The 15,483-nt window shown below is 40.9% G+C and overlaps 1 protein-coding gene and 1 long non-coding RNA gene across 2 annotated transcripts; one reads left to right on the plus strand and one right to left on the minus strand.

The window, feature by feature from the left end:
• Positions 1 to 82: 82 nt before the first annotated feature.
• LOC144024389 (uncharacterized) lies at positions 83 to 1,935 on the minus strand. Its single transcript, XR_013284750.1, has 4 exons — positions 1,867 to 1,935; positions 985 to 1,121; positions 809 to 908; positions 83 to 570 (listed from the first exon to the last, which is right to left on the minus strand). It is a non-coding gene; the product is annotated as an uncharacterized LOC144024389 (long non-coding RNA).
• A 2,154-nt stretch (positions 1,936 to 4,089) lies between these two features.
• On the plus strand, positions 4,090 to 7,922 carry snai1a (snail family zinc finger 1a). The gene is made up of 3 exons (XM_077530699.1): positions 4,090 to 4,368; positions 4,840 to 5,340; positions 6,557 to 7,922. The coding sequence occupies exons 1-3, from the start codon at positions 4,293 to 4,295 to the stop codon at positions 6,739 to 6,741; spliced, it is 762 nt and encodes a 253-aa protein (XP_077386825.1). The 5' UTR covers positions 4,090 to 4,292; the 3' UTR covers positions 6,742 to 7,922.
• Positions 7,923 to 15,483: the final 7,561 nt, after the last annotated feature.

Raw genomic sequence — 15,483 nt, forward strand, 5'->3', positions numbered from 1 at the left:
ACTCAAATGCACACAAGTAAAAAAAATAAAAATAAAAAAAAAAGAAGAAGAAGAAGAAGAAAAAAAGTCAAGTCATCTTTATAGTATAACAACAAAACCTTTACAGACACAATTTGTACAGACATTTGCATCCATAAAACCAAACTGTATGTCAATATAAAATTCAGTGATTTTCAAAATAAAAATGTTTTCTACATAGCTACCAGTTTGATTTAAAAACAAGCGCAGTAATTAATAATCGCAATGTGTTTCAAACAAGGAAAGAAGAAAATGAAGGGGTCTATCAGCTCTACGGATGTGTTACTTGCAGCGCTTTAATGGTCGAAGGTGCGATGTCCCGGCTGTTGGAGTGGGAAGGAATGGTGCTGGAATCCATGCCGAACACGATTGTGTCGTTGTATAGCATTTCGTGACATGGGGTAGTTGGATGTGCAGGATTTTGGCATGCAGGCTAACTTTGTGGCCTCTTGCATGGCTTTAGGAGGAAAAAGTAATTCTGAGATGCCTCGAATGTTAGTTGCTGTTTCTTTGCTTGCAAAGGTGGACTGCTCACTCACTGGATCTGTTGCACTGGGAGTAGGGGTACACATAAAATATATATAATAATATAATATAAAATAACAAAATATTCAGCGAACAACTTCTTCACCAACCAGCAGGCATCAAAATAAGGTTTAATGTGAAGATGGACTAGTTATATAATTGCTCTAAGGAAAACAAATAAATTATCTCTTTGACAACATTTAGTTATTGATGTTTAAAGGCGAGCTAGGTAGATTGCATACAATTAATCAGCTATATATTTTACCTTGTAGTTTCTAGTTCTGTAACAGTTGTTGCATTCGGAGCAGACTCTGGTAATATAGTAGGGTCCTCCAGACTTGGGATCTCTGTTTCTGTGGAGGCGACTTCATCGTCATCGAGAAGAATCAGGTTGTGAAAGCAATGTTGGGGAAATATACATTTGGTGGATGCTTAACCAACCTTGACGACTAACAACAAGCCATTCTTCTTCCAGCTCTTCTTCGGACCTGACTTTCTCAGGGTCGTCCTCTCGCCCAAAAAGCAGATGAATGAGTTTTGTGAGCATGACTGCTTCTCTCCGACGTATCTTTCTTTAGCTAAGGATTACAGATTGTTAACGTGTATGTAGATGATCACACACGTATGTATGTATTTATTTATTTATTTATGTATTTATTTATTTATTTATTTATACTGATCAATCCTCTTTCACATTTTGAAAGTTTGTTATTTGTCCAACAAATAATAATGTTAGGTCAGCTGACTAGGATGGCCAATTAAAGATCTAGCGGTTAAGCGTTTTGAATAATTATGCTCTACGGAAAATTCATTGTTTGGGCCATCTGTCTCGACAAAGGGGCGGGTACATTAATCGAATGGTGGCAAAACCCTGATCTTTGAAGACATTTATCTAAATAATAATAATAATAATAATAATAATAATAATAATAATAATAATAATAATAATAATAATAATAATAATAATAATAATAATATATCATCGCACACTATTGGTCTTACATCCTTAATCGGCGGTAACAGGCTAACAGCAATACTGTATGCTTTACGATAGCAATAATGTTAATACATTTAAAAATAATAATAAAGTTATTAGACATAGCCTATTTTATGCATGCTAGCGACAGATCATCAGTTTTTACATAAACAATTATTTCGTCATCCATAAACCAATTAAACCTCGATATGCAATAACGATACGCATTTCTTAATCAAGTCTTAACAACACGGCGAGTAGGCTACTGTCAGTCCATATAGTAGCAACATATCTAAGTATCTATTTATTTATTTTACTATATCAACAAATACAAATATGATTCTTACCTTTGTTTCTCAATTGTACTCACTGTCATACAGTAAATGTATTTTTACTGCATAAAAGGGCAACGGGGCTGTTGTCGTTCATTTAATTTCAAATACTTGACCAATGAGAAATCAGCGGCTCCGCTCATGACTCCGCCTGCGACGAGAAACCACCAATCAGCTCGCAGATCCGCTCTGCACTGTAAACACTTGGACGACTTGGACGGAGGATTGGTCAAAGAGCACAAGTTAGGGACAAGATAGGTACCTTCACATTGCTTCCTCTCTTGCGAAGGACATACAGTACTCCAGTCAGCGCCAGTGACTGGAAAAAATATTTTAAACGTATGTGACACGACCGTAGAAGTGGTGTTTTTGAGGCACCACTCCAGAGTCAGCCGTGTAAACAATACTTCTCCTGTGCAGACCCACTATTTTCAATTGTTTTTCCAAAGAACATGTTTCAGTATTTTTAAACGAATCCCTCCACTCCCCAAACTTTATGAAAACAACAGCCACCCCCACCCCAAGTTAGAGGATCAACTCGCTTTAAGTTTTTGTTTTGTTTTGTTTTGTTTTGTTTTGTTTTGTTTTGTTTTGTTTTGTTTTGTTTTGTTTTGTTTTGTTTTGTTTTGTTTTGTTTTGTTTTTGTCAGACGACCTCAGCCCTAGCCTAATCACTCAACGTCATAATTATGGGGAATTCCGAGTCAGATGACGTATATTATCACTTGTGCTTTTGTCCGTCAGGTGGCGCTTTTGCTCTATGTGAAATAATTCTATTTGGGTCGATCGCCCTCATTTTGACATGTGCTTCACATGAGGTTCAAGTGTTTTCTCTGTTTACAGTAATAAAGTGTGACAAATTTGACGTCAAGTAAGCTAACGATCTACTTCCTATGTACATGTGGATCACTTACTTCATCTTATAATCATCTTAAGGTGTTGAGAATTCAGTCATTTCACAAGCCAAGTGAAGATCATCGTTTGGTATTCTGACATCAGAGGGCGTTTAGAGGAATTTAACTTTCTTCGTTCTTCTTTTCACTTAATACCCAAAATATTAAATTTGAACTCTATAATGTAAATAGTAATGACAATAAAGAGCATAAAGTTTAAGTTTATTCATATATATATATATATATATATATATATATATATATATATATATATATATATATATATATATATATATGTATATATATATATATATATATAAGATGTATTATTTTTTTTTATAATGGGCACTTTTGACTGGCACTGGCAGCAACTTAATATGTGTATTATTTTTGATTGCAGCTTGAATTGGTGAAGTACTGCACGGCATCACCCGATGAGACTTTCTTCTCTTCTGACGCATATATTTAGCTAAACAATGTGACAGTTATCAAAGCATTAGAAACAGTCTTGCTATGATGCAGTGTTGCATTGCCGTAAGGCAAAGTCATAATTGTTGAAATGATTGTTAATATCTTTGTAAATGCAGATATTGTGATGCAGCTTTTGTATTGGATCTCGATAAACTGTGCAAGTGTTTTTTATTTTTGTATTTTATTTTTTATTTTTATTTTTTTACCCCCCTCCTAAAGGCATCTTAAGTTGTTCAGCTAATGTGATCTGGTGACTGGGTGCGACGGCATATGATTTGCACCATTTTCATTCTAATTAAACCCTTGAATGTGTCTTTTGTTCTGTGTGAGAATTGAGCATTTCTGCGAATTTATTCAGCGTCCCATTTTACTTGAAGCTATTTCCAGCGTTCATGCAGTGAACTATTGGCTTAAACACTATCTAAGCAATTGTCATTTAATTTTAAATGTTTTTGTCATATTTGATAACTATTGTTAATACATTTGACTGATGGGTACATTGGTAGAGCTGTTGGTTAATTTATTAATGTAGTTCATTGAAACTAATGTATGATTGCCTTTAAAATACTTATTAGGTAGTGCTTTACATAGCTGGTGTGATAGCTCTCTTTTGAGAATCAAGCACTAATTTTCCTGAATCTCAGCAACCTTCGCTTGTCTGCAGGTTCACACGGCTGGAATCCTTTCTGTGAGCTCCATGTTTGGGTTGCGGAAAGGGGTGTAAGCATGAAGCCCCTTTCCTGCACAGAAGAGCAAGAGGAGCAGGAGGAGGAGCGGGAGGGAGCTGGTGGCGGTGGTGGTGGGGAGGGCCCTTGGGGCGAGCACACCCCTACTGCCTGTGTCAGTATTTCAGAACAGAGGCCAGCATTTAGTCATTCTCCATGAAAGCTGCAGGCACGCTGGTCTGCCAAATTCCACTCCAACTTTTGGACTATTGGACCATACATATTGTTTTGTTTTTTACATATATATTTCCAATTTGGCAGAGGACAATTTTGTGAACCTTGCTTGTTCCAGGCTGTAGTCTTACCCGTCACCGGATACTTTTACGCACAGTTGTTGAACAGGCAAAAGGACAATGCCTCGGTCTTTCTTGGTTAAAAAGTACTTTGCAAAGCAAAAGCCAAACTACAGTGAACTGGAATGTCAGAATGGTGAGTGATGAAGCCTTCTATTTTAGTGATTGGGTTCAGAAAACCCCTCTTACGTTAATGTGCACATTGGTGAGAAAGTCCCCTTTTTCCAATGTAGATGCTGGAACATTGTGTGTGCATGTGTATGTTTTTTTTGTTTTTTGTTTTCATTTAAATGTGGTCTAACTCCACATCCTGTAGCTTCTCGATAAAGTTGTGGTCCGTTAGATGCGCTTTCCCCCCTTAGTGGCGACAGACAGAGCTCCATTCATGTTACAAACTCTTGTGAATACGTGGGAGGAAACGGCCCATGAAACCTTCCAATGGCTTCAACTTTGCGCCCAAAAAAACAAGATGGGTGATCAAATGGGAAGATAAAGTGATTCAAGCAGACACATGAAGCCAATGAGTTTGTTCTTATGTTAAATTTCCATTTATTTGTAGCCTATTGGCGTTACTGTAGTTTGAACAATGCCTCCATCTCTTTCTCAGGTACGTCACTGGACAAATATCCTCTCGCTGAGCTCTCATCCACTGCCACCTGCTTGACAGCAGGTCTGGTGTGGGACCTCAGTGTCCTGCCCGCCCTCTACCTGCCCACCTCCCAAACAGAGCCCTCGACCATCCCAGGCCCCTTGGACCTCAGTTCCCCGTCCAGCCTCAGCAGCAGTGCCAGCAGTAGCGGCGAGGAGGATGAAGGGCGCACTTCAGACCCCCCCAGCCCCGAACCCGTACACACGTACGCCCCTCGCCAGCGCATGAAATGTACTGGTGTGATGGCCCATGTCAGTCCTCCCGAGGAGGAGGAGAGGGAGGCCCCCGTCACCGCGAGCAGGCCTGCCTTCCTCTGCAAACACTGCCCGAAAGAGTACACCAGCCTGGGGGCTCTAAAGATGCACATCCGCTCACACACCCTGCCCTGTGTGTGTACCACATGTGGAAAGGCTTTCTCCAGGCCGTGGCTGCTGCGCGGTCACATCCGCACGCACACAGGTGAGATCCACGTCTCCAGATATAGAAAACTAAGTTTAAAGTCTCCATTCGAAGTCATGAGTCAGCGAGTCCGTCCCATGTCGTTTGCGTTGTGACCTGAAGTGCAGGATAGCCATGACAATCAATGTTATGTCTTCAACACGGGATCAGCAGATGCAATCACATGGGGAAGCCTTCTGTAGACTCTGTGCTCATTGATCACCCATTGTGTTTAATGTACCGACAACAATGGTGCCCTTGCTAATTGTCTTATCGTTGCTTTTTGGGGAAGACGACACAATGAAGACAAAAGGGTTTTATCAAGAGGTCTTATCACTGAGCACTTGCAGCAACTAGTTAGCATGCTAATCTCATTTGGCCGTGATTTAATCATGCTAATTCACTCAGTCTTCAACCGCACCAGTGTTTCATTATCTACACAATGCGTGTGTTTGTAGGAGGAAGGCGTTAATAAGAGACACTTGTGAATTGAAAGAGCGTGAAGCCCTTGGCATCACCTGCCAAATGCTTTGCCACCTCTGAAGGCAGTCTAAATTTCAATGTTAAAGCGGAAGTCAATCCCCCCAAAATTCTTGACTATCTTCTATGCAGCCCCACTATAGTCTAAATACGGCATTTTGGTTAAAAGTGTATTAGTGGAATATGAGTTAAGCAGCAAAATCCAGCAGCTCTTATCAATATAAGAAGGAGGCCATTTTGTCAACATCACAGTTGCTCAGGTTTCGGGCAACAACCAATCACAGCTCAGCTTCTTGACACATTTCTTGACAATAATGTTATATGTGACCTCACTAGTCTAAACATGACATTCTGATTAATATTACATTTGTGGAATATGAGTAATGTGGCAAAATCCAGCTATTTTTATCCATATCAGGGGGCGGCCATTTTGTCGCTGTCGAGTGAAAAGGACAACACAGTTGCTCAGTGCTTAGGTAACCAATCAGAGCTCATCTTCAGAAATCAGGTGCACTATGATTGGTCGATGCCCTGAGCAACTGTGATGTCATCTTCAGTTGACAGAAAGCGGCATAATGGCCGCCCCCGAGATGGATTAAAAACGGCTTTATTTTGCCGCATGACTTATATTCCACAAATGTAATATCAATCAGAATGTCATGTTTAGACGAGTGAGGTCTCATATACCTTTATTGTCAAAAAATGTTTAAGGTTGACTTCCCCTTTAACATGTTTCCGTCTTTTTGGTTCTTTCCAGGTGAGCGTCCTTTCTCCTGCCCCCACTGCAACCGAGCGTTTGCCGACCGCTCCAATTTGCGAGCTCATCTGCAGACCCACGCTGAGGTGAAGAAGTACCAGTGCAGCGTCTGCTCTCGCACCTTCAGCCGCATGTCGTTGCTGCAGAAACACAGCTCCTCAGGATGTTGCTCCGCCGCAGTGTGAGACGCAACAAGACAAAGCTCCAACATCAGGATGGTGGAGGGCCTGTGGCCTTGGACAAGGTGCCTTCAAAAGCCCGGTTGACTGTCAATGAAATTTCAACTTTAAAAAAAAAAAATGGAAGGAATCAGTCCTTGCGGATCTGAATTTTACAAGCCTCTTAGCCATCCCCTGCAGATATTTTCCATACTATTTTGAAGTCTTGAGGCTGTTGGACCAAATCTGAAGCGAGCTGATCTGTACTTGATATCAGCCCCCTTGCTGCCATTGTGTGCATTCCGAAGACCAAATATGTACTGAACTCATATGGGGTAAAGACGTGTTCTTTCCTGTCTCCGTCCTGGTGCCGGACAGCTCAGGATCACTGCCCAGACGCAGCTGCTGAGAGGTAGGGGTGCGTGGGTGGTATCAACCTCTCAGCGTGTCTCCAAACATGCACACACGCAGACACACAAAAGCTATCGCGCACACACAGCTGTCCCTGGTACTGCGGCGTAGATAGACGAGGTGCTAACAGGTGCTTCGGCAGTGACCTTGGCTGGCGGATAGCAGGTGACGTCCGCTGCCCTTGCTTTAAAAAAGATGCCGCACATTGCCAGAAAGGACTTTTGTCTTTCCAAGGAAGACGGTCATCTTAAGCCTGTATTTTGACTACAGCCCAACCTTCTCTTTAACTGATGAGTTCCGACGATAGGAACTTCAGAAGCTTCACAAGCTTCACAAGCCATGCACTCGATGTTACCACAGTGTTAATAATACCAGTCAAAGCCATACGTGAAATGAATTTGTGCCTAGAAAATTCTTTTTTTCTGTTTTTTTTTTTGTTTTTTTTGTTTTTTTAATCTTTTGTCTTATTTTTACCTCATTACTGTTTGTTGCTTTAATTCATGTTTGCAGTATTCAAATCATTGATAACTAAATAGTTTAAAAGCAAAAAGGCTGGGACCAAACATTTTTTTTAAAGTTTACACCATGGAGACATGGTTGCCTAATATGTGATGAGCACCCTGTAAATGGATAGTACCAAAAAAATTGTAAAGTTTCTTGAACATGTATGGCGATGTTTTACAGTGCAATGTGCAGATGATGTGTTATTTCAATTTTGTACCCTGCTTGTGTGTTCAGTATTTTGTGTATGCCAAAAAATTATTCTGATTTTCATTCAATAAAGTAATTTATGTTTATTAAAAGCTGCTTCTGGGTTGAGAATTTCAGCAAAGGCAAGGTGTGCTACACCTGCCGTGATGTGGGAAATGAAAACAGTTGATACGTTACAGTTCAACAAGGTCTGTCTAATCATTAACTGGCACTTCAGCATCTTGATATTGGACGTGTGGAGTGAAGTGAGCATTGTGCAAAAGCAATTTTGCACATGTGCAGGTGAACATGCTGCATGATGGACGGGGGAAAAAAATGAATGCACCTGTTGTCAGCTTCCACCTGCCTTCTACTTCTCACTGTTGTCGCTGTGCAAACACAGCAGCACACATTCAATGGCCACGTTATTAGATAAAGTGACAACGAACAACTGAATGTTTTTAAATGCAGCAGTTGTTTATAGTTGTGTGAATCTTGCTCTGCCCTATAAAATCCGACTATAAATCTATTATTGCAGATAGACGAGTTCTGATACTATATATTATATCAGACCAGTCTTGACCTTCCGCTTGTGGTTATTTTATGATCAAGAACTAGAAATTAGAAGAATTGGAAATTGCTCTTAATTTCATGCAATTTAAGGAATAATGTTATATTGGGATACATAAGTCTTGATTCTTCTGTCATTGTTTTTTGAGGGAAATTATATGTATGAAAAATTTGATGTATAAAAAAAAAATCTTCTCTTTGTGCCCTGCGATTGGCTGGCAACCTGTCCAGGGTATACCCCACCTACCTCCCAAAGCCAGCTGTGATAGGCTCCAGCACCCCCCGCAACCCTTGTGAGGAATAAGCGGTAAATAAAATGAATTAATGGATGGATGGATGGATGAAAAAAATTCTAGTGATTGGTATTGGTGACTTCTCACGAGTTGAATTATGCGTACTGGTAAAAGCCTAAAAAAAAAAAAAAAAAGTGGTATCGAACATCTCTACACCAGTTTTAATTTGAAAGTATACATTGTATCTAATGAATTCAAAAATACAACATTGTTGAATGTGCTCCACAAAGTCTGAACAGGAAAACATGAATATATGGTTTGTTTGTTTGTTTTTTTTAGCTGTAGTTTGCATTTTGCCTGCTGTATAGGTAAATAAGAGGATCATAATATGGGATCACCAGTTCTATACATACAAACTATAACCGGTACAGTATTATCAACTAATCATTCTTCTGATAGTGTCAAATCAAAGTGAGCATTATCGTCTTTGCTAATGCATCTAACTTTTGTATCGGATCTTTGTAGATTGTGCAGATGTACCAAACGTGTCAAGTAATTTATCTCTGCAATTTGAAAGAGAACCTTGGAAGAATCTGCCATATGTTTTTAATCACTCCCAGAACTGAGGATGAATTTGGATGCGCACCAAAGTGCATCAATTGATCTTAACTCAAGAACTGTGTCATGCTTGCAGCATGTGTGATGTGTTTCCTACTCTTTTGTCATCAGGGAGAGTAGAAGCCGTCGTCCTCCTAGACAGTGAGTCAGTGTGTTCTCACCTTCCCATGGCTCCCCTTGCTCTCCGTCAGTAAGTCTGATTAGTCAGGCAGTCGGGCTGCGTGGGCTAGAGCCCAGCCGAGCTCAGGATGAGGTAAACTGTTCCATGGCAGTTTCTTATTTCCTCCTGACTCAGGGATATACAGTATGTGTGCAGCCCCCGGGCAGTATAAGCAATTGTATAACTTCAGACTGGATGGAGAGGGTCAAACATCTGCAACGGGTCCACTGGATTTGAAGTCAAATGATAGCGCTCCCCTTTGGCCATGATGATCTTGTGTCTCATGTGGGATGAGCGTATTAAACTCTCAGCTGTTGCCAGTTAGTTCAGGACTATTTTCAAAATGTCAGCTGGCAACATGTCCCGAGGTCAGGATCTTTACTTGTTGTTTAGCTTTTTTTCCCCCCTCTGCTGATGCTCATCTTTGTTTTTGGATGCAGTGAATGAAAACACTTATCTACCATTTTGACAAACTGTCTTACATAAAAGAAAACCTCACACACATATAACTCATGATGCAATCTTTTTTAAATTTTTAGTCCTGGCACGTCTTTCTGTCTTCTAGTCCCACTCTTGCCACAAAGGCTGTTCAGCATTACTTTAGCCAAACTAAACCCTTAAACCTATGCTGCATCACGTTGCTGCACTTATTTCTGCCTTTTTATAGAGAAAAGAAAACACAACGCACTCCCCGTCTTGTTCCTTGAGGAGAGCAGAGGCCCTAAATGTGAAATGTGAGAGCGTTTTCCTGCTGTGTGCTCTTCAGTGCCAGAACACTCACTGTAATTTACCAAAAGTGGCTGCTATTTATGCCATAAACCATGTGTTTAACATTCCTGAACCCCGTCATGTTTGTATATTCCTCGCTCCCTCTCTCTCTCCCAGTCACTCTCTGCCTGACTCTACAGCACTATTTCTATTTATGTGAGCGTGTCCGTCTTCGCAGAAGGATCATCTCTCCCCCTCTGAGAAAAGGCCGACAGGAAGTTGGAGTTTAGGTTGGCCCACTTTCCCCCTAAAAAGCAGTCCGGGCCGAGGAGCTGCAGGGATCAAGTGCTGTTTCTCCTGCAACACGGCCACCCCCATCAGCTGTCCCACCCGCGGCTGCTCAAATGGCCAAGATTTTGGGGTGGAGTTTGCTGTTTCCAAACGAAAGTGCGTCGTTCGTTGTAGCAGCAGTTGGGACTCGGAAGGAAAGGATGTAGCTGTCAGCATTTCATAAACAAGACTGTTTCTGCACTCATGACACTTTGAGAGAGCTCTCCTCGGAAAAACCCTCAAGTCACAGTTAGTTGGCCTGCTCACATGGAACAGATAGCAATATCCGCGCTATCCGTGTCTTCACACTTGTGACCATCACCTGAGCGTCACTGGTCATTTTATTGTCAGGCTACACTCAAAGACAGTAGGCTGATTGTCTGCGATGGTCAGTCCAAAAAAAAAAAAAAGTGAGCCTGTTTTGCTGTGTCGCTGGGAATTGGGAGATGGGACTAAAACCTCAACAGTGACTTATGTTGACATGCAGTCAATAACCCTTTCAAAACCTGAATATTAGCAATATTCGGGGTTGAAAGGCCATATAAACATATGCAAAAACCTGAATATTATTAATTTTTAAAAACCCGAATAAGACTCTTGGGTTACCCTTATCTCTACTCAAATATTTGGACATAGCCTATAAATGCGTATCAGGCGTCTCCTCTGAACAGAACTTTGGTTTCTGTTCGCACGCTCTATTTGCAAGGAATCTTGGTCTGAACTACTGGTCGGCGCGGCAGCCATCTTACGTTGCTAAATTAATCTAACTTGAGTAGGCCTACATTGATTTCTCCACTTCATTTTCCGGTTATTTTCTGAGTCTACGACAAAAATGGTGAAATATGGTGATGCAGGACAGAATCACACTTTTGGGACGAGGAGGAAACCGACCACTTTATCAGTGTGGTGAGTGAGTATACAGGGTGTTCCAAAATGTTTGACCCCATTCTAAATGCCCATATCTCGGAAACTACTTGATGGATCTTAATGAAACTAAATACACTTTATGTTGAAGGTCATAAGTTTTATTGTTTAAATTTACAAAGAAAAGTACAACTATTTGTTGGTCCTACGATAGATTTTCATGAATGTTCAATATGAGCACCGCCTGTGACTGCACACGTCGAGTCGGTATTCGAGCTTGTGCCAAAAAGGGCCCTTTTCTTGAAATTTTTGGTGCCAAGTCCTAATTTGTTTTGTAGTTGGTGCCTTCTTTGCAAAATTTGTGAAGAAGGCATGCTTGCACTGTCTTCGGTGACTGAGTCTGAGCATACTCTAACACGCACGCAAAATGCCTTTTCATGCCAAACGTTACACACAAAAACTTGAAACGTTTCTACACAAGATGTGAAAATTTGAGGTTATTCCAACAAAAATTGTCAAAATTATTGGCCTATGAAATGGGGTCAACCATTTTGGAACACCCTGTAATATACCTGTCTTTAGTGACCGTACAAAGTTAAAAGCGAAAATGATGTCTGTCTATCTAGGGACGTTCATGTGTGGTGGTTTTGATCTGAATATGTCCACTCACTCATGTAAACGGGTAATCCTGAATGTTCCAGAAACCGGAATTTTGACCTTAACCCGACTGACTGCATGTAAGCGTACTCAGTGTAAAAAAATAAAATAAAATAAAAAACAACGACCAGGGGGGTTGAAAACAGCCACTGTTATGCAAAGTCAGGATGCTGTTTTTAATTCCACTGTCACTCATCCATTCCCAGCTCCAGTCCCACCTCACACCTCATATATTATGCGAGTGGTCATCTCCATTTTAGATTAGAACCTTTCTTAAAAAAAAAAAAAAAGACTTCATTGCTCATGATTCAGTGATTGCAAAAAAGAAGGAAAAAAAACTATTCTTTCCTTTTCCAGGAAAATCTCCCAGAGGTCGTGATCTTATTCATGTTTGCAAAGTTCCCCGTACTAATTTACATATCACAGAAAACTAATTCCACTCCTGTGAGCTGCAAACAGGACCAAGACAGAATGACTGCTTCTAGTAAAAATAAGAGAGCCAAAAGCGATAACACCACAAGTATGTTGAATGATGGACTTGATCAGGCTGTGAGGTTGCCGCAAGGCTGCATTGGCGAAGTGGTCGGTGGGTTTAAGGATAAGGGGGGCAGGGGAACATATTAAAGAGTAATGAATCACACACAGTCACAGGGTCGTCGGCTATGAATGTGCTCTCTGTTGGTTTTCCTGGAGCCTGGAGTTTACTAACTGATGACGCAGGCCGTACTTGATCAGAGACATGTGTTGCTGCAGAGTCGTTGCCAGCGAGAAGCAGAGCGTTGGAAAAGGACCGGGGTGGGGGGAGAGTTGGAGGGATGCATGGCGTCTGGCCTCTTTGCTTTTCCTGTGTCCTTCGGGACATTGCCTCACATTGCTGTCGATGGGGAAGACGAGAACTGAGGAGAGGAAGAAAATAAACTCTGCTTTTACTTCACTGGGACAGGAAACAAGACAAGTGTCAGAATGTCTTGACCGAGCTTTCTTTAATGTCAAAACTCCCCAATTCTTGTGCAGTATGTCAGCAAAGGAGCTGGCCAAGCAAACACAAAAGTCTGACAAGGTAATTTCTTCATCACTACACAGGATATGGGAATATTAGTTCAACAAGTCATGAACCGAAACACAGCTCAATCAATGCTCATGGCTCAGAGACAATAAGTTAGGATATGTTAACACTCCTTCTGGCATTTTAGGAAATATCATCTGTGTCATGCTGGAATGCACCTGAGAATGTTTTCCCAGACGAGGTGCGAGAGGACGTTGTGCTATCGCCGCAGGCCTTAACATGAGGATTACGAAAGAGGTGCTGCTCATTTCTGTGCACCTGCCACGACATGTCAGCCACATAACAGCCGCATAACAGCATGTAAACATCATCAGAGGGTATGCGAAGGAGCACTTTGTCTCACCTCTTGTCTCTTAAAAGTTTGGATTTGATGCAACTGGGGTGAAGTACGGCAAGCCTGGTCCTGCCGGAGCATACACAAATGTTGCACACTTAGTACTGGCAGGAAGAGGGTTGTTTATCACGTGTCAGTCATTTCGCATTTCGTTCACACCAAGTGGCACAAATTGCTTAAAGGCGTAGTAATGGTGGTGCTGGTTCGACACTGTGGACGCTCAAGTGTGGAGTACCTCCCATTTGGTTCTTCCAAGCTCAAATGCATCACTTGTAGGCATTTATGTTTGGGTTCCATGTGTATATGCCAGTGGTGTCCAAACTACGGCCCGGGGGCCATTTGCGGCCCACCATACATTTGTTGGCGGCCCGCGGCAAATACTAAAAATAATTTTTCAATGCTGTTTAAAAAAAAAAAAAAAAAGTGAGGGGGATTAAACATTTCTAGCTATGCAAAGACACAAATTTGAAGCTAATAATTCAGTTCCAGAAATAAAAATAGTTTCATCCACTTGTTTCTTAGTGTCAACCTCCAATTTGTGAAAACATCACATTAATTAATGGTTAATTATTAATGAAAAAATGTGAAAACATCACGTTAATGGTTTTTAAGTGTGGTCAGTTGACGACCGATTGTTCTTGTGGTTCAGAATGTCAAGTTGGTATCAACTGCTGCTCAGTGGAGAGGCACTATTTGCCTTGTGACTGTTAGCAGTTTTCAATAAGTAACTGTACATTATGTCAACAATTTACAATTGCTTCATTGATTTTTACCATGTTTAACTCATTCACTGTCATGGACGGAAAAAGATGTCAAATGATGAATTTTTTGCTGGTCTGGCAATGAATGTGTTAATGAATAACTTAAAAAAAAAATTTTTAAAAAATCAAAGTGGCCTTTGCAGCTTTCTATTTTTCTGTGTGTGGCCCTCAGAGGAAAAAGTTTGGACACCCCTGGTATATGCTTTAATAAGAGGCATGAACCATGTAATTGCTAAGGCAAAACTAGCTAAAAACATGAACCACATTGCTATTCTTAATACTGGCAATACCCAACGCTTCAAAGTGTGATGCTTAACATGATATGGTTAATTATCTATTTATTTGAAAACCCGAGTGAAAAGTATTGGCACAAACATTACAGTATGCTACATGTATTTCGCACAAGTTTTTTCTCTCAATTCTGCGAGTTTAGTTCTCATAAACCTGCGAGTTTATTTCTCGTAAATTTCCGAGTTTTTTTTTCTCACAAATTTGCCACTATATAATGTCGAAAATTGCTGCTTTTTTAGGGTGTAGCGTTATCTGAAGTTTTACCTCATTTTTTGCTTTAATTCTAAGTACAGCATTGCCATGTTTTACTTAGCACTAATAGTTAGAATTAAAGGAAGGCTCCTTTAATTTTACATGTATGGCTTGATCGGCAGTAAATAGTTAGTTTAGCTACGAAAAATGCATAAGAGCTGAAGAATACACCCTTATATTGATTTATTTAACTTTTCTTCAACATAGAAGTACTTCCGTGTTGCAACGCCCCCGAGTGGTGACGTCACTAGTGTGTATACTCGCTTGGCGAACAGTAGTTCACGCAGACATAACAACGGGGAGGACACAAACTGTCACTTATGCCTTTGTGTATTGCAAAATTTTGCAAGGCGTCGGCAAGGAAAAACCCGCGAGACCCCCTAAAAAAAAAAAAAAAAAAAAAAAAAAAAAAAAAAACCGACATGAGTAGAAGGACAAGCAGGCGTGCGCGCAGCGAACATTTCAGGCATGAGGACTTACATACAAAATATGTTACAATTTGAGATGGGGTACGCCACACGCCTAATACTAAAGCCCAACGCAGTACCGAGTATCTTTAAAGAACCAGACGTGGGAAATAATCAAGCCGATGGAGGATCTCTGGCGGCTACTTCTGCTAGCAACACGGAGCTCACTCTCACAACAGCCGGCACAAATCGAGGTCTCCCTACGGCCACTGAAAGATCTCGGAGAAGCGAAGCAAATGTAAAGCGAAAGGTAGGCATGTTTCGGGGGTGGGGGGGCATTCGTTATTATACTGCACGGACTGTTTTATTTCATAATTCATTTGAAGGTGGCCAACGCAGGGGCACGTCGGCACGTTA

Source organism: Festucalex cinctus, chromosome 8 (genome assembly GCF_051991245.1).
Source record: "Festucalex cinctus isolate MCC-2025b chromosome 8, RoL_Fcin_1.0, whole genome shotgun sequence".
Classification (NCBI taxonomy): domain Eukaryota; kingdom Metazoa; phylum Chordata; class Actinopteri; order Syngnathiformes; family Syngnathidae; genus Festucalex; species Festucalex cinctus.

Bases quoted from the DNA above. Each gene is read 5' to 3' on its own strand.
- snai1a (XM_077530699.1), top strand. From the start codon at position 4,293: ATGCCTCGGTCTTTCTTGGTTAAAAAGTACTTTGCAAAGCAAAAGCCA. The intron at 4,369-4,839 runs GTGAGTGATGAA...TCTCTTTCTCAG, and splicing joins TGAACTGGAATGTCAGAATG to GTACGTCACTGGACAAATAT. The intron at 5,341-6,556 runs GTGAGATCCACG...GGTTCTTTCCAG, and splicing joins TCACATCCGCACGCACACAG to GTGAGCGTCCTTTCTCCTGC.